Source organism: Anas acuta, chromosome 25, assembly GCF_963932015.1.
Source record: "Anas acuta chromosome 25, bAnaAcu1.1, whole genome shotgun sequence".
NCBI classification, from domain to species: Eukaryota; Metazoa; Chordata; class Aves; order Anseriformes; family Anatidae; genus Anas; species Anas acuta.
This window is the reverse complement of record NC_089003.1, coordinates 5,041,012-5,058,663: the sequence shown is the minus strand read 5'-3', so window position 1 is coordinate 5,058,663 and position 17,652 is coordinate 5,041,012. Positions and strand designations below refer to the sequence as shown.

The window sequence follows — 17,652 nt, the reverse complement described above, 5'->3', positions numbered from 1 at the left end:
GAAAAACAACACTCATATCTGATCTCCCCCTGGACATTGAGCCATTTACTGCAATGTTCTGAGTGCAAACAATCAGCCAATTCCTTACCTACCACGTGGTCCATCTGTCAAATCCATGTCTCTCCATTTTAGAGACAAGAATATCATGGAAGACCAATCAAATTTTCTGACCAAGTAAAAAGTTGTTCTACATCTTTTTTATAACCCCCCTTTAAGTATTAAAAAGTTGCAGTGAGGTCTCTCAAGAGCCTTCCCATCTGTAGACTGAACAGCCCCAGCACTATCAGCCTTTCTTCATAGGGGAGGTACTCCAGTCCTCTGATCATCTTTCCAGCCCTCCTCCAGACTCGCTCTAGCAGGTCCACATCCTTCTTGTTCTGAGGGCCCCAGACCTGGATGTAGCACTCCAAGTGGGGCCTCATGAGGATAGAGTAGAGGGGGCAATCACCTCCCTCAGCCTTATGGCCACTACTTCTTTGATACATCGAAGGAAGCAGTTGCCATCCTGGACATCAAGCACACACTGCTGGTTCTTGTTGAGCTTTTTGTCCGCCACAATCCCCAAGTCATTCTTTGTGGGGTTGGTCTCAATGAGTATTTCTCGTAGTCTGCAATCATGTCCAGGATTGCCTCAGACCAGGTGCAGCACCCTGCATTTAGACTTGTTGAACCTCATCAGGTTCATTTGGGCCCACTTCTAAAGCTTGCCCAGGTCCCTTTGGATGGCATCCCTTCTTTCAGTTGTATAGAATAGTCCATTCAGTTTGATGTCATCTTCAGACTTGCTGAGGGAGAACTTGATCCCAAAGTCTATGCTGTTAATAAGGACATGAAACAGTAACGTTCCAACAGCAGACCTGTGAGGGACACCAAAATTTCCACCAAAGCAACAACTTTCTCCTTTGGCCATCTCTATGAAGATGGAAAGACCAGACAGGGACACCATCAGGGTTCCTGCAAATGTTTATTGAGTCTCAGGAGGAAAATTAGGTGACTCCAAGAGGAGGCCCCGAGGGCAGAGAGCAGCAGGAGCAGACAAAAATCATTCTAAGGCAGAGCTGACACAGGGCATCCATCTAACTGGACGCACAAGTGGAGAGAGGATAGAAGGTTACTCCAGGCTAGTTTCTGGGGGCCTCACAGAGAGCTTGAAGGGGAGCAGAGGGCAACAAAGAAAAGAGAGAAAAAGAATAAGTGAGTGGAAAACAGGAAAAGTAGACATTGGGCATGTTGTCAGAGAAGCCAGGCTGGCCCCTTCCTGTCTGTCTTTACAGGACAAGTCAGCTCCTCTTAAAACAACAACATAAAGTTTGTTCTTCTGTCCATTCTTGTCCAGCAGTATGTTCTGAGTTCCTGGGGTCCTGGTCTGGGGCACTGTCTGGCATCTTTAGCAGGGGCGGCACCTGCTGCCACAGTAGCGGCTGGTAATACAAGAGAGGTCACAGCACCCAGAGTTGATGGGGACGCCGTCACAGCTGAGGATGCTGCCAACGGCAGCAGAGGTGGAGGATCCCACAGCCGTGTTCTGCGGGAAGGAGCTGAGGATGGGGCCAGGCAGGGTCACCACCACAGGAGAGGGCTGGATGACAATGGTGGAGTTCTGGCACTGCCTGACACAGGGCTCGTTGCAGCTGCTGGCCAGCGGGGTTGGGCCGCATGGCTGGCATGGCTGGCACTGGTCGTAGCAGGACATGTCTGGTGGCAGGAGGTGAACCTGGGAGAGAGGGCAAAGAGGAAGCTCAACATGGGCATGCGTGACGAGCAGCCTGTCACCACACTGAGAGGGAACCAAGGCACAGGCCATGCTGTGAGCTGGAGGGATTTGTGAAGGCTTCTTGGCCTCATCCTACAAGAGCCCAAAAACAGCCACCAGGACCTATCTGGGTACAACCTAGACCACAGCCCAGAAGCCACCACAGTACAGATGGCCAAGCCTGCCTCCATAGCAAACCTTCTCCTCCCTTCCCTCTCCCACAAACAGCAGCCCCAGTCCTTTTGGAGAATGACCACGACACGAAGGGGCTTCACACTCACCTGTTGAGTCTTCACGAGAAGAAGGCCAGAGAAGTGGATAAGGGAGCACGGGGCTGGGCTGGCTTTTATAGTGGGCCTTAGCTGCCCCATGTCCAGAGGCATCCCTTGAAGCAGGGACTATTTTCTGACAAGCTGCTCTTGAATGCAAAACATCCCTGCTAATAATACAGGATGTGTGTTGCCTTCCTGTGATGCTGCTGTTTTTCATTTCCTGGTTTATGCTGTGCTTTTGCCTCAGAGAAGGCAACTTTTGAGTGGCAGCAACACATATCAGTGTGGGCAGAAGACTCAACTCACATGCTGGAAGAGTCCAGTAAAGGGAAATGATGTCCGCCTGGGTGACTCCTTAGGGGCACTTTGGGACCCAGCTACTGGCTGTGACCTACTCCACTCTGGGTACCACATGAAATCATGGACTTCACCCAAAGTACAAATGCTGCCCAGAAACTCTGCTGGGGTTGCTCCCAGGTGGGCCTCAGTTGAACGCAGACTCTGTCATGTTCATTCACATGTTCCTCTCTTGTGGGCACTTGCCTGTACTGGGGCTGCATGGGACAGACTCAGCATTCCCCACAGCAGCCCCTAGAGTGCTGTGCTCTGCACTTGGAGCTAGAACAGCATTGTCATCACAACCATGTTGGGGCTATGGTGGAGCAGTGCTGGCACAACATCGACTCTCTCCAAGCCCCCCAAAGACAGGAGGCGGGGGGTGGACAAGACTTGGGAAAGGGACATCACCAGGGCAGCTGACCTAAACTGACCAAAGGGCTATTACAAACTGGATGATGTCATACTCAGCAGTAAAAATGTGAAAGAGGAAGGAAAAGGGGGAGCTCTTATGTTCCACTCAAAAAACAGCTAGGCTTATTGAGGCTCTGCTTCCAAAGACATGGATGATCATTATTTGTTTATGGGAAGTAGAGAATAGTTGTTTTCTCTCAGTTTGCTTTCAAATGGGCTTTGCTTGTTGGTTCTTCATTTTTTTTTTCTCTCTTTCTTTTATTTTCCTTTAATTAAACTATCATATCTCAACTCATAAGCCCTGTAGTTTAAATATTTTCTCCTCACATCTTTCTTTGAGGTGGGGGAATGAGAAAGCCACGTGGTGCAGTTTAAGTTAGCCATCCATTTGAAAACACCACAGCCTGTGTGCTGGATTTATGCATGTGTCTGTGGGCAGTGATTTTTGCATGATTCCACACAAGCATGCATGAGCAGGTGCATGTTTGTGTGATCTGTATGTCCCCCCTCACAAGTGAATGTGCTGATCACCTCAGGGCATTCTCCAGTGCTCAGTCCATGAGCTTCAGAGAGCAGCCAGAGCAAGAAGGAACCCGAGAACAGCTCACCAACTACAGAACAAACCCAGCCCAGAAGTGCCCACAGCACATTTCAGCACATGCTGAAATGCAGCCTTCTGTGACTGTTTCTACAGCCTTTCTTCTCCTTACCCTAGGAAGTTCACCCTCTACTACTTCCAATTTCAGTCCCCAACAAGGTCCACAGCAGTTTGGATACATACTTTAATTCCAGAGTGCAGGGTTCAGAGTGTAAAAGCATGGTGGCAGTCACCCCTCCCTGCCTCTCCAGGCCAGGACACATCTGCACTCCCCATGGCTAGAGAGTTCTAAAGGATGGCGTTAGCTTTATGTACAGGGAGAAAGGCTGAGAAATCCTGCCCATTTCAAGAAGGCCCAGCCCTGTGTGGGTCTGCTGCTGGTGAGGTGTCAGTGGTGTGTGGGGTGGGACAGAGGTCCCCCATGGGGAAACCAATGCCACACATACGTTTGTGAATCATGGGCCTGGTGCTGAGTCATGCAGGGGCTGAAGCCTTGGGCAGAAGTGGCACTGAACCGGAGAAATATGGATCCTGGTGTTGCTGTGCTGTGGGAGGAAGGACAGATGCTGTGAGCATCACAGAGAAAGCCAAACAGACATTTGCATTGTCTATTCCCACTTCACTGGAAGATGCAAAGGAGATGAAGCTGGACTCTAGAGATGAAGTGCACTTAGACTGGGGCCAATGGGTGAAAGTTCAGAAATACTTTGTTCTAGTTAGCTATATGGAAGAAATATTTACCCTGAAGGTGGTTGAGTCTTGGAGCAGGTTACCAAGGATCTTCATCCTTGGATTACTTCAGACTTTGCCTTGACTTGATCCTGAGCAACCTGATCTGATGAGACCTGCTCTGAACAAACGGTTGAAATACGTGCATGCTGGAGGTGCAACCTATGAGCATCTGGAGGGTTTCTCAGATAACCTCTTTCTGGGACTGCTCTGGAATCATGGGGCAACATGCACAGTCACCATATCTCAGCCTTGGAGCGATGCTGCTGTCAGATCAATATTTCTGTTAAATCCCAGTGTGACCCTTGAACTCATACCGATATTACTCATGACATCAAAATCGGGTGACATAGTGACCTCCATACAGGAATCACCTGAGCCAACCATGGCAGAGATCATGCAGGGCATGTGTCTGCTGTTCCCTCAGTGGAAGGGCTGGCTCCGAGGAGCCACAGACCTGAAGGGAGAAGAACACAAAGGAAAAGAAGAGAAGGAGGTAGGTGGTAGGATGGAAGGAGAGACATGGGACATATTTTGAGAAATCTCAAGGTAGCCCCTGGACTGGCTCCTGCCAATGTTTGCCAGAGGAGGTGAGGAAGGTCAGTCATTCTGAAAGCAATGGCCTGAAGCTTCATCGTTCTGATCATTCTGATGAATTCTGATGAATCATTCTGATCATTTTGAGGTCATTCTGATATCATCTCCTGAAATCTTAGAGCCATGGTAAAGGAGAACAGCTCCCGTACTCACTGCTATGTCTCAGTGGGGCCTAGGATTTCTGCAACCTCAGAGGGTCTTTTCTGGAGCAAGTGGATTTGTGGCACCTATGGGGGCTCTGAGTTCCCAGACCTGAAGAAAACTGATCCATGCTTGGGGAAAATAAACCAAGACCAAGCAGCCCAGACGTGGTGCCTGTGAACAGGTGGTAGAGGAGAGGGGAAAATGGAGTAGAGGCAGAGGGACATTTCCAAGACAATTAACCGTTCCCAGTTTCTGCAATCCTTGGGGATCCTTTGGGATCATCTTTGTCTGAGCCTCTGTCCCCAGAACAGCTCCAACAAAAGCAAGAGCAACAGTATTCCCCAAGATCTGGGACCTCTAAGATCAAGGGACTGTGTCTAGGTGGAGATATCACAAGTCAAGGGCTGGTGTCCATTGGCTGTGGAGGAACTAGAGATGTCTTCCTCAGCTTCAAGAGACAGTGCCTGAAAGATGAATTGCTGCAGTACGTCCCACCCTCCAATGCCCAAAAGAGAGAGGTAGTGCCCCCAGATAAATCCCACCAGAAAAATAGCTTTCTCCCCTGTCCATTTCTGCAGATGGAAAGATCAGACTAGAACATACTCAGGGTTGCTGCAAATGTTTATTGAGTCTCAGGAGGGAAATGAGGTGACTCCAAGATGAAGTCCCCAAAACACAGCGCAGGATGAGCAGACAAAAATCTGTTCAACTTTTCCTTTGGCACAGTTGCACCATCTACCTGGCCCATGTATGGGGACAGGCTAGCAGGTCTCTCCAGGCTAGTTTCTGGGGGCCTCACAGAGAGCTTGAAGGGGAGCAGAGGGCAACAAAGAAAAGAGAGAAACAGAGTGAGTAGGAAACAAAAAAGGTAAACATTAGCCATGTTGTCAGAGAAGCCAGACTGGCCCCTTCCTGTCTGACATTACAAGACAAGCCAGAGATGGTCAGGTCCTCTTAAAACAACAGCACAAAGTTTGTTCTTCCATACATTTTTGTCCAGCAGTATGTTCTGAGTTCCTGGGGTCCTGGTCTGGGGCACTGTCTGGCATCTTTAGCAGGGGCGGCACCTGCTGCCACAGTAGCGGCTGGTAATGCAGGAGAGGTCACAGCACCCAGAGTTGATGGGGACGCCGTCACAGCTGAGGATGCTGCCAACGGCAGCAGAGGTGGAGGATCCCACAGCCGTGTTCTGCGGGAAGGAGCTGAGGATGGGGCCGGGCAGGGTCACCACCACGGGAGAGGGCTGGATGACAATGGTGGAGTTCTGGCACTGCCTGACGCAGGGCTCGTTGCAGCTGCTGGCCAGCGGGGTCGGCCCACAGGGCTGGCATGGCCGGCACTGGTCGTAGCAGGACATGTCTGGTGGCAGGAGGTGAACCTGGGAGAAAGGGCAAAGAGGAAGCTCAACGTGGGCATGCATGATGAGCAGCCTGTCACCACACTGAGAGGGAACTGCACAGTCAGGGCTTTGAGTTGGAGTCTGTGCAGGGATATGCCAATGCTTCTTGGCCTCATCCTGCCAGGGCCCAAAAAGAGCCACCAAAACTTATCTGTTACAGCCTAGACCCTAGCACTGGAGCCATCATAGTAAAGGTCCAGTCTTTCTCCATGACAAAACTTCTAACTGCTTCCCTCTACCACTACCAGCAGCCCCAAGATTTGGCATGCAACACAGCTGATAGCAGCTGAGAGGTCCATAAATTTGAGACCTGCCTTTGGACTATGAGGGGGACAAGAAGGGGCTTCACACTCACCTGGTTCCCAACAAGAAGAAGGCCAGAGAAGTGGATGAGAGAGCACGGGGCTGGGCTGGCTTTTATAGTGGGCCTTAGCTGCCCCGTGTCCAGAGGCATCCCTTGAAGCAGGGACTATTTTCTGACAAGCTGCTCTTGAATGCAAAACATCCCACCTAATGATACGGGATGTGTGTTGCCTTCCTGTGATGCTGCTTTTCATTTCCTGCTTTATGCCCTTCCCCAGAGAAGGCAACTTCTGAGTGATGGGTAGGGAGACCCAAGTATTTCCAGGCAACGCATTTCAGTGTGGGCAGAAGACTCAGCTCACGTGCTGGAAGAGTCCAGTAAAGGCAAATGATGTCAGTCTGAGTGACTCCCTAGGGACTCTCTGAGGCCCTTTTGGCTACAGGTGACCCAGCTCCTGCCTGTGACCCTACCCCTGCTGACACTGCCCTCAGGGAAAACCTGCTGGCCTGTTTTGCCTCCTCCTGCTCTGACCCAGGGATGTCTGTATGAGGGGGGCTTGCTTGTTCAGGGCCTTTCTGGAACTCAGAAGAAAGGCCCAACAGGAAATTGTGTGTTTTATTTAGAAAGAACAAGAATAGAAATGTAGAAAGCAACTAAATCTTTCCTGTGCAGGTGACCTTACTTTTTTGCAGCATCAGAGAGAGCAAGGTGGATTTTAACAAGACACAGAGTGCAGGTCCTGTCTGTAGAGACTTCTTTCTTCTCTCCCATACTTTCCATTTTTTTGTTTAAAAAAACAGATAAATAAATCATACAACTTCTACTTGTAAGATGAAAGCTTATGTCTCTCTTGACACCAACCAGTGCCCACCATGGTGTACTCTAGCACATTCCTTACTGCTGCTACTCAGACTAACAAATGGGTTTCTTAGCGCTTATTAGCAAAGCCCAAGAAAGCTGTCATTGTCTTGCCAAGAACTCTGTCTCCAGTGCCTTCTGCAAGGCTCCCAGTCCATCTCCCTTCTCTGTGCAGTCTCTCTGGGTACCTTTTCAAACCATGTACTTCGTCTAAATGCTGTTCAGAAACTGCTGGGCTTGTTTTCTGATGGGGTCTCAGATGAGTGCACACTGTGTCATGTTCACACACACGTTCCTCGCTTGTGTGCAGTTGCCTGAACTGGGGCTGCCTGGGATGAAGTTAACTTTCCCCAGAGCAGCCCGTAGAGTGCTGTGCTCTGCACTTGGAGCTAGCACTGCCATTGCATAAATGTTTGGGCTACTGTGGAGCAGTGCTGGCACAGCATCAAGACTCTCTCCAAGCTCCAGATAGCACAGGTAGGCATCCAGATGGGCCTTGAATATCTCCAGAGAAGGAGACTCCACAACCTCCCTGGGCAGCCAGTGCTCTGTCACCCTCACTGTGAAGAAGTTCTTTCTCATGTTGGTGCAACACTCTCTCTGTTTTATCTTGTGGCCATTACCCCTTGTCCTGTCCCCACAAACCACAGAAAAGAGGTTGGCCAAGTCCCTCTGTCTCCCACACCTCAGGCATTTATACACATTGATGAGATCCCCTCTCAGTCTTCTTTTCTCCAGGCTGAACAAACCCAGGTATCTCAGCCTTTCCACATAGGGAAGATGCTCCAGACCCTGTATCATCTTTGTGGCCCTCCTCTGGACCCTTTCCAGGAGATCCTTGTCTTTTTTGTACCGGGGAGCCCAGAACTGGACATAGTACTCCAGGTGAGGCCTGACCAGGGCAGAGCAGAGGGGGAGGATCACCTCCCTTGACCTGCTTCCCACGCTCCTTTTTATGCATGCCAAGACCCCATTGGCCTTCTTGGCCACAGGGGCACACTGCTGGCTCATAGTCAACCTGTCGTCCACCAGGACCCCCAGGTCCTTCTCCTCACAGCTCCTCTCCAGCAGATCATCCCCCAGACTGTACTGATACATACATTTTTTCCTTCCCAGTTGCAGGTCTCTACACTTGCTCTTTTTAAACTTCATTTGGTTTCTTCCTGCCCAGTTCTCCAGCCTGCCCATGTCTCACTGAATGGCAGCACAGCCTTCCGGTGTGTCGGCCACTCCTCCCAGCTTTGTATCATTGGCATACTTGCTGAGGGTGGACACTATTCCCTCATCAGGGTCGTTGATGTTATGCAGCTGGCCCCTGCTGAGAGCTTCTGGACTGCTGTGCTCCTTGGCTACAATACCACTAAGTTTTCCAGACGACTTCCTGTCTTCCTTGAGCTCCTACAGGGTGCTCTTGTGGTCTCCCTCTGAATGTAGGCCTATGAGGAGACACAAGATACTGTCCACTCACTCTCACTTAGCTGTGGTTGTGTTGTGCCTGGGACCATACTCCCTCCTCTATACCTACCCCGTTGCCAAGGTCTCCCTCAACAAAGTGGTGTCCATTTTCTCCAGGGCTGTGATATACCTGCTCCATACACCAACCTACAGCCTAAGGTCCCAGAGGCTGAAGGAAGCCATGGGAAAACTGAGAAACAGAGGTTTGTTTGTTTTTGTATGCTGTGATTTATCTCTGCTTTCAGTACCACAGTGTTCCTCCATGCGCATCCACAATGGAGGACTGGGGGCAGCTGCCTCACTGCTTCTACAGCCCTGATTTCGTTTCATACCTTCCAGCTTGCTTTTCTTTCTTTCTTTCTTTCTTTCTTTCTTTCTTTCTTTCTTTCTTTCTTTCTTTCTTTCTTTCTTTCTTTCTTTCTTTCTTTCTTTCTTTCTTTCTTTCTTTCTTTCTTATCTTCCTTCTTTCCTTCCCTAGAAGCAGCCCATCAGCATTTGGGAGGGGGATAGAGAGAAAGAACAGCAGGAAGCACAAAAAAACACACAGGGTCACAATCCTGACCAAGAGACGATGAGAGAGGCAGTGAGGAGACCAAATGTGGACAGTTGCACCACTTGTGGTGGGTATATGAGGCTGTGACTGAGTTTATGCCAGTGAGGTTATCAGATTGGGGACCTTGTCAATCGGGATGCTAAGAAAAGACAAACCTCACCATTTACACCAGTTTCTGGCCTATCACAAACCCACAGGCACCACTGCCAGGAAGATCAACTTGGGCCATGTAACTGTTACAGCTGTGGGCCAGTACACAGGCTGGAATGGGTGCAGGACAGACCTATACAAACCTATGAGGGGATGTGCAGGGCAAGGGGAACTGCAAGGAGCACACAAGGGCAGATAGAGCAGGGTGCAAAAGGGGCCACTCCATGTACTTGTGCAGCTGGACCTGTACCTGAACACCACCATCTGTCCTGTCCTCTTCTGGAATCTTTCCTTACCTCTGCGTAATCTCGCTTTGTCCCATGCACACGTGCTGCAAGAAGAAAGTGCGAGATCCTGGTGGAGCAGCAGGAGTAGGTTTGGTGCCAGCTGCTGGAGTAAGGCTTGGCATGAGGACACCCCTTGCCTGTGCTATCAGCGGCTGGAGCCAGGGGGTCCCCATGAAGCTCCTGAAGCAGGGAAACGGGGTCTCAGCCTCCAGGCAAATGTGTCAAGAGTGGTTTGGGCCCCCAAAAGCAGCTACTGTGAATATCGGTCTGGGTGTATATTCCTCAAATGGGGTGTGCATGTCCCTGTCTGTGTGTCTCACAGATATGTGCTCAGCTTCCATAACAGTGGAGCCTGTAATGGGGAAAGAGGCAGCCACAGACCTCAGCCTGGACAGAGACTTTCTCCCCGCGACGCAAGCTGGTGGGGCCCCAGGGCTCAGGTTGCTAGTTTCAGCACCATGCACCTTTGCGCTGATGCTGGGACTGCAGCCACAGATGGGTGACAGTCGCTTAGCAGTGCCACGTTGCCCTGATCAGGCCGGCCCCCTACCCTCTGCGTGCCCCTCCTGCTGGGGACGCTGCAGACGGGCAGCTGCTTTCTCACCACCCTCTCTTCGCCTCCTCTGCCCTCTCCATCTTCTCCTCACCCTATACTCCGCTACATCTCTGTACTTCTCCCACTTCCTCTCCTCTCCCCTCTCCTCTCCCGTGCCGAAGGAGCTGCCTCAGCCTTTCCCCGCACGCCTCCACGCCTCCGCGTCCCGGGCTGGGCTGCAGGACGGGCAGAGCCCCGCGGGCAGCAGCCGAAGCCCTGCCCGCCCACAGGCGCCCAGCACTCGCAGCCCGGGCCAGCCCCCGAGCGGCCCCGGGGCGGAGCTGGCGGCGCCGGGCGGCGGCGGCGGGGAGGAGGCGCCGCGGGCGGAGCAGAGCCGGGGCTGGCGGGGGCAGCGCGGCGCGGGCGGCGGAGCGGCGGGATGCGGCAGGGCCGGGCCGCAGGGCTGGCGGCGCTGGCCGCGGTGCTCCTGGGTGCGCGGGGCTGCCGGCGCCGGGGACGGGACGGGACGGGACGGGGCTGCCCTCGCTTCTGGCCCGCCGGCTTCTTACGGACCTCGCTCCCCTCTGGCCTCCCTCTGCAGCCATCTCGCCTGCCTCCAGCGAGCTCAGCCGGCCGTTGCCTCCCACCTTGCCTTGCTCCCCGCCTTCCTCCTCTCCTTTCGGCACACCCCCACTCATTGCTGCCTGCTTCCCTTCTCCTCCTGGCTCGGACTCTCCTCCCAAACAGTCCTGCTCCGACTTAGTCCCCTAATACCATTCCCAGTGAAATGCCTTTGTGTGCTTTCTACTGAGGGAATGCTCCCATCAGCCGTCAGCCATTTTCTTCCCTTTCCCCCTGCATAACATTTTCGGTGCAGCAAAGCCATTTGCTGAGTTTTCTCCTTCGTTTTGTTCTTGGCAGTGGCTGTGTGCAGAGCCCAGGTGCAGCAGGAGCCGTGGGCAGAGACCAGGGAGGGCACCGGCATCAACATCACCTGCTCACACCCCAACATCCAGACTGGTGAAGTCATCCACTGGTACCGCCATCTCCCGGGCCAAGGACCCGCATTCCTAGTGTTCGGTACTGGAGGCTCCAGAGCACTGACGGACCCGGTAGGGCGGCTCGTGGTGGCAGCAGACCGCCGGTCCAGCGCCCTGTGGCTCACCGAGCCCCGTCTTCGGGACGCGGCGGTGTATTACTGCGCCCTGAGAGCCACGGGGAGAGGAGCCGGGGCTGCGGCCGTGCAGGAACCGTGGCGGGCGGGGCCGGGCGTGTGTGGCGGGGGCGAGGCAGGGGCACAGCCCCCAGGGGGCGCTGCTGCTCTGCCGGCCGGGGCGGTCTTGTGCTACACCCGCGGAGGTTCCCCCGCCAGTCCAGCCCTGGCCCGGACCGGTCCTGCTGAGGCCCATTAGTTCTTCCTGGTAGGTCGCTGGGGGTCTGATGTGGGTCACACCCAGCTAGGTGTGAGGGGGCAGTATGGCACACCCAGCGTTGTTGGAGGGGCATACCTGACTGCATGAGCTGTGTGTAGCACCAGAGAGACCTCCACATAGTTCTGCTCCCACTGCTTCTTTCAAGTCACTAACACATTGCAGAGAGAGAGGCCTGTAAATCAACAGGTGTGGAAGTTCGGCACAGGGCTCACAGTTCCTTTTCAGGGTGCTCCCAGACATGCAGAGATCCCTCTTCTTCCACTTTCCCCTTCTCCCCTCTGTACTTCCCTTGCTGGAGAAAGTCCTCAAACCCAACAGCCAGCCTTGCTGACCCATGTACTGCAGATACATGCTTGCAAAGCTCTTTCCTTGATATAGTTGAGTCTCCCACCTCCCCTGTTCCTTACTTGCTTTGCCTGCACTTGCCTGCTCCAGTGAGTCTGGCCCCAAAGCCCTCTTGGGAAACCCAAAGGCTTCAGCTCTCAGGGACCCCTGAAGGAAGAACCCTGCAAGCCCTGCAGACTGACGCTGTCCATGCCAAGCCTTCCAGCCTGTGTCAGGTTCCTGCCAACAGATAACCAAATAGACCTCAAGGAGCCACTGACTGTAATCTTTTGCTTCTTTGCCTCACGATCCCTGAGGGCTTGTCTTCCATACCAGAAGCCACTTTTGCAGAAGCTCTTCTTCAGTGAATACAAGCAACACGTTAACTCCACTTCCAACAAACTGCTCTTCTTCCTTCAGACCCAATCTCAGCTCCTCCATGTCCACTTTGATCAGCCACCTTTAGCTATGTAAAATCTTTTTTCTCCATGGATGCCCCACTACTTCACTGGCCTTTCCCCCACTGCTACATTCTCCCTGGACAGCTCAGGAGGGCATATGTGGAGGGGAGAAACATGTACAAACAAGGCTGGGATGCAGAAATCTTTAATGAGTGTAGAGAGGAAAAGAAGGTCACTCTGAGCAGAGGCCCCTCAGTGCAGGGATCACCAGGGCCAACACAGAGGCAGTGTCCCTTGCCTATGGTGGAGTTCATGCAGGCAAGTGTCTGCTGTTCCTGCAGTGGAAGGGCTATCTCTGAGAATCCCCACAGCCCAAGGGAGCAGGAGAACACAAAGAAAAGGGAGAGAAGGAGGTAGGTGGAGGGATGGAAGGAGAGACATGGGCCATGTTTTCAGAAAACTTGGGATAGCCCCTGATCTGGCTTCTGCCAATGTTTGCCAGAGGAGGTGAGGAAGGTCAGTCATTCTGAAAGCAATAGCCTGAAGATTCCTCCTTTGTCCAGCAAGTTTTCTCCAATACTTCCTTGGAGAAAAAAAACAGGGCCATGGGCAGTCGTTTTAGCAGGGCAGGCACCTTCTGCCACAGTAGCGGCTGGAAATGCCAGAGAGGTCACAGCAGCCGGAGGTGATGGGGACTCCGTCACAGCTGAGGATGCTGCCAACAGCAGCGGAGGTGGAGGATCCCACAACGGTGTTCTGCGGGAAGGAGCTGAGGATGGGGCCGGGCAGGGTCACCACCACGGGAGAGGGCTCAATGACAACGGTGGAGTTCTGGCACTGCCTGACGCAGGGCTCGTTGCAGCTGCTGGCCAGTGGGGTCGGGCCACAGGGCCGGCATGGCAGGCACTGGTCATAGCAGGACATGTTTTGGGGCTGGAGATGCACCTGGGAAAGATGGTAGAGAGGAAGCAGAGCACATGGGTAGGTGAGGAGCAGCCCGGTTATCCCACCAGTTGCATGGGCAACTGGTGAGGGTGGATGTGGAGGCTGTGCCAGGAATCTCATGGTCTTGAGGCTCACGGTCTCATCGCTTTGTCCTGAAAGGGCCTTTCAAAGAGCAGCCTGATACAATGCAACAGTCATGCACATAATCCAAAAAGTGCCTCAGCACCATGTCCCAGCCTCTCTCTACACAGAACATCTCTCCCCCCCTCTCCCATGGGAAGGAACTCCAAGGCCCAGCATTGCACTGAACCACCACCAGATGAGATGTCTATTGATGCAAGATCCCTTCCGTTTTACAAGAGGAGAGAGGGCTTCAGACTCACCTGGTTCCCAAGGAGAATGAGGCGAGAGAATTGGATAAGAGAGCAGGGAGCTGGGCTGCCTTTTATACGGTTACTTCACTGCTGCAGGCCCAGAGGCACCCTTGGCAGAGGTAACAATTTTCTGACAAGCTCATCTTGAATGCAAACCATCCCAATAAATGATATGGGCTGTGCGCTGGTTTCCTGCACTGCTGCCTTTTCATTTTCAGATTTAGGCCATGGATGTTCCCCAGTGACAGTTTCTTTAGAGTGCTGGGATGGAATGTCCAAGGATTTCTAGGGCAGGAATGCATCAGTGAGGGCAGAAGACTCACCGGAAGTGCTGGACAGGTCCCAGGCAGTCAGATGATGTCTGTCTTGGTCACTCTATTGGGGTTGTTTGAAGTTCCATTCTGAAGAAGAAGCTCCCACGAGCTTCAGTTGGATTCCAAACCGTGTCTGTGAATGAGGACATGCCATATCCTTCCCTTCCTTTCCTCCTCAACTCACTCTGATGGTCCCTTGTTGCCTCCCCAGGTGTGTGATTTGTTCTACTGGCTTTTGACCTCATCCACGTTAGTAAAGAATTTCTTCCTAATATCTCATCTAAATTGTCTCGCTTTTAGTTTTAAACCATTATCCCCTGACATATTCCAGTCCTCTGATTATCTTCATGGCTCTCTTCTGGACCCATCCTAACAGGTCTATATCTTTCCTATGCTGAGGGGCCCAAGGCTGAGCACAGCACTCCAGGCAGGGTCTCACTGAAGTGGAGCAGAGGCCGTGAATCACCTCCCTCCACCTTTTGGTCATGCTTCTGTCTAGGCAGCCAAGCATGGAAACAAAGCTTCTTTCCTTGGCTAAATATTCTCTTCAATTCAGCTCTCCTAACTTGCTCTTCAGACAATTTCTCTGTATTCTTTCCAGGTTGCATGAGGAGGCTCATAGTCTTCACCGCTTTGTCCTGACAAGGCCATTCAAAGAGCTGCCTGATGCAATGAGACAATCAGGTAGTGCATAATCCAAAAGGCTGCCTCAGTAGCATGTGCCAGCCTCTCTCTACACAGAACTTCTCTCTTCACCTCTCTTCTGTGGCAAGGAGCTACAAGTCCCAGCACAGCACTAAACCACCATCAGATGAGATGTCTATTATTGCAAGATCCCTTTTTCTTCGGAAGAGGAGGATATGGGGCTTCATTTCTGTCTTCCAATTCAATTCTGTCTTCCATTAAGCTCTCTTAACATGATTCCTAACTTGCCCCATCAGACTATGTCTCTGTATTCTTTCCAGATTACCTGTCTATGCTCCCACCCTCCATGGCCTTTTCTGTCATGCTTGAGTTCAGCCAATTGCTCCATGTTCATTCACGCAGGTATCCTGGTATTTTGCTTGACTCCCTCTATGTTGGGATGCATCGCTCCAGAGCATGGAGGAGGTGATCCTTGAATATTAACCAGCCTCCTTGGGACCATCTCCCCTTCAGGGCTTTATATCATGGTACACTACCAAGAAGATAGGTGCCTGAGCAGGACAAAGTCTGCTCTCCAGAAGTCCAGGGCAGCAAGTCTGTTGTGCTTCCTCCTTGCTGTGCTCAGGATCCTCAATTCCACCATTTCACTGTCACTGCAGCCCTGGCTACCCTTGAGTTTCACAGTCCCACCAGCCCCAGTTGCTGTGAGAACAATATCTAGAATAGCACCTCTCTTTGTAGGCTCACCTTGTGCACTCACCTGAGTGCCTGGTTGCTTGTGTTCACACATCTGTTCTTGTCTTGTGACAGCCACTGTGCAGCTGACATTGTGTGAATGCACGTGCATGCACATATTTGTGCAGGACTCCATGCAGGTATAGATGAGCACGTGCGTGTGTCCTTGTTTCCCCTTTATCACAAGGGTATGTGCACTTGGCAGCACTCTCCCCTGCTCTGTGCATGAGTTCTGCAGAGAAGCAGGTTCCCGGGCTCAGAAGGAGCCTGAGAGCAGCTGAATGGAGACGGCACCAGCCTGGCAGAGATGTGTGCAGGGAAGAGGCACTGAAACACAGCTCCTTTCTCCTGAGCCCTCCTTTTCCTCACGCTGCAACAATCACCCTCTGTTCCTGCAGAATTCAGGCCTCAACAAGGACCGTATCAGTTTGGATCCTTGGTATAGGAGAAGCAGACTGCTGTGAGGCTCCTGATGGTGCCTATCAGTCATGGATTTCCACCCCCTGGCCACTGCTAGGTCCTCCTGGGAGTCAGTGCTGGCGCCAGGGCCATCTCCTCACACCCGTCTATAAAGGCCTGCCAGCATTGTTCTAGAATTGCATAGCAGAGGGGACAGATTCCCATCCAGCCCATGTCAGGCTGGTTCTCCTGAAGGCAAAGGGGCAGCTGTCACTCCTATGCATGTGGGATATCACAGCAAAGGGATCACACAGTGCCAAGAGTAAACTGATCCCCTCCTTGCACCAGATGAATGCTCAGCATTTGGAGTGGTTCACTATGGCTGCCCATCAAGCACAGTGTTCATAGTTCCTGGGAGCCCTTCCCACACGCCCTGCCCAGCACCTTTGACATGGAGGGCACCTTCTGCCCGAGTAGCAGCTGACAATGCCAGAGACATCCAGTCCTGCAGAATGCTTTCATTAAGGCCACAAGTAGTCGGAAGGAAGGCACCCTTTGTCAGTTTGTGCATGGTCCCCAACCAGGGCACACAGGTGGTGACTGCGTAGGTCACAAATGTGCTGTGGAGAACACAGGCTGGCTGGAGGAAGGGGCTGACCAGAATCTCATGATGGTGCAAAGGAGCAAAGAAAAGGATTTTCCTCTTGGGCTGGAACCACCCCCAGAATAACACGGGGTGGGGACTGGCTGCCAAGGAAGCAGACCCTCAGGAAAGGCTTTTGGGTGCAGGAGGCACCCAGCCACACACGAGCCAGCAGCGCGCCCTTGCAGCAAAGGCAGCCAACGGCCTGTGCAGCTGGGGGCATCAGGGGGTGCCCCACAGTGCGTGGGGCCAGGCAGGTGGGACGAGGGCGAGGCGGGTGCACAGCCACAGCCGGAGCCACATGGGGTTGTTGCCGGTGCTTGGAAGTCCCCTTGCAGGGCCTGGAGTTAAACAGCACAGGCCCGAGGGAGCCTCAGAACAGCCACATTGGGTTTCGTCCATTTTCTGCATCGGTAACGTTTCAAGAGCTTGTTGTACAAGCTTTGTCCCAAGCCCAAATCCAGGACCTCTGGCGCTGAGATGAAGTCCTGGCAATACAACAAATATCTGTGCTTGACACTCACTCTAGTGACACCTTGTGGAACCTTGGATCTTGCCAAAGGACTGAGTCACTGAGGAGTTTGCTGCACTAGCCAGCACTCTTGAAGGTCTGTCCTTGGTGCAGGAATCACTACTGTCTGTGTGAGCAGAGGTGCTGACTGCTGAGCAGAGGGCACAGCATCAGGACTTCCTCAAAGCCCCCCAAAGCCAGGAAGCAGGAGGTGGGCAAGAGGTAGGGATGCGACATCACCAGGGTGGCGGACCCATACCAACCAAAGGGATATACCATACCATGTGATGTCACACTCAGTAATAAAAGGTGGGAAAGGGGTAGGAAATGGGGGAGCTCTCATTATGAAGACATCTGTCCTCCCAAACAACTGCTATGAGTATTAAGGCCCTGCTTGCCAGGAGATGGCCAAGCATCACTTTGAGGGGAAGTAGAGAATAATTTTCTTTTCTCTCTGTGCTTCTGTGCGGCCCTTGCTTATTTTTCTCTCTTACTTTTCCCTTATATCAAATTTCTTTCTTCTCACCCTCTTCTGATGAGGGGG

General features: G+C 52.5%; 3 protein-coding genes and 1 gene segment (V, D, J or C); 1 reads left to right on the top strand and 3 right to left on the bottom strand.

Moving 5' to 3' along the window:
• Positions 1–542: 542 nt before the first annotated feature.
• On the bottom strand, positions 543–2,323 carry LOC137844378 (feather keratin Cos1-2-like). Its single transcript, XM_068660728.1, has 2 exons — positions 2,035–2,323; positions 543–1,714 (listed from the first exon to the last, which is right to left on the bottom strand). The coding sequence occupies exons 1-2, from the start codon at positions 2,134–2,136 to the stop codon at positions 1,388–1,390; spliced, it is 429 nt and encodes a 142-aa protein (XP_068516829.1). The 5' UTR covers positions 2,137–2,323; the 3' UTR covers positions 543–1,387.
• Positions 2,324–4,711: 2,388 nt separating this feature from the next.
• Positions 4,712–7,270, bottom strand: LOC137844529 (feather keratin Cos2-3-like). The gene is made up of 2 exons (XM_068660979.1): positions 6,592–7,270; positions 4,712–6,221 (listed from the first exon to the last, which is right to left on the bottom strand). The coding sequence occupies exons 1-2, from the start codon at positions 6,694–6,696 to the stop codon at positions 5,895–5,897; spliced, it is 432 nt and encodes a 143-aa protein (XP_068517080.1). The 5' UTR covers positions 6,697–7,270; the 3' UTR covers positions 4,712–5,894.
• A 3,379-nt stretch (positions 7,271–10,649) lies between these two features.
• LOC137844377 (T cell receptor alpha variable 9-1-like) overlaps positions 10,650–17,652 on the top strand; it is a 44,701-nt gene continuing 37,698 nt past the window's right edge. Inside the window, 2 exon segments of the V gene segment in view lie at positions 10,650–10,875; positions 11,306–11,464. Coding sequence covers positions 10,824–10,875; positions 11,306–11,464 — 211 coding nt within the window.
• Positions 12,954–13,466, bottom strand: LOC137844381 (feather keratin Cos1-1/Cos1-3/Cos2-1-like). The gene has a single exon (XM_068660733.1). The coding sequence runs from the start codon at positions 13,464–13,466 to the stop codon at positions 13,161–13,163; it is 306 nt and encodes a 101-aa protein (XP_068516834.1). The 3' UTR covers positions 12,954–13,160.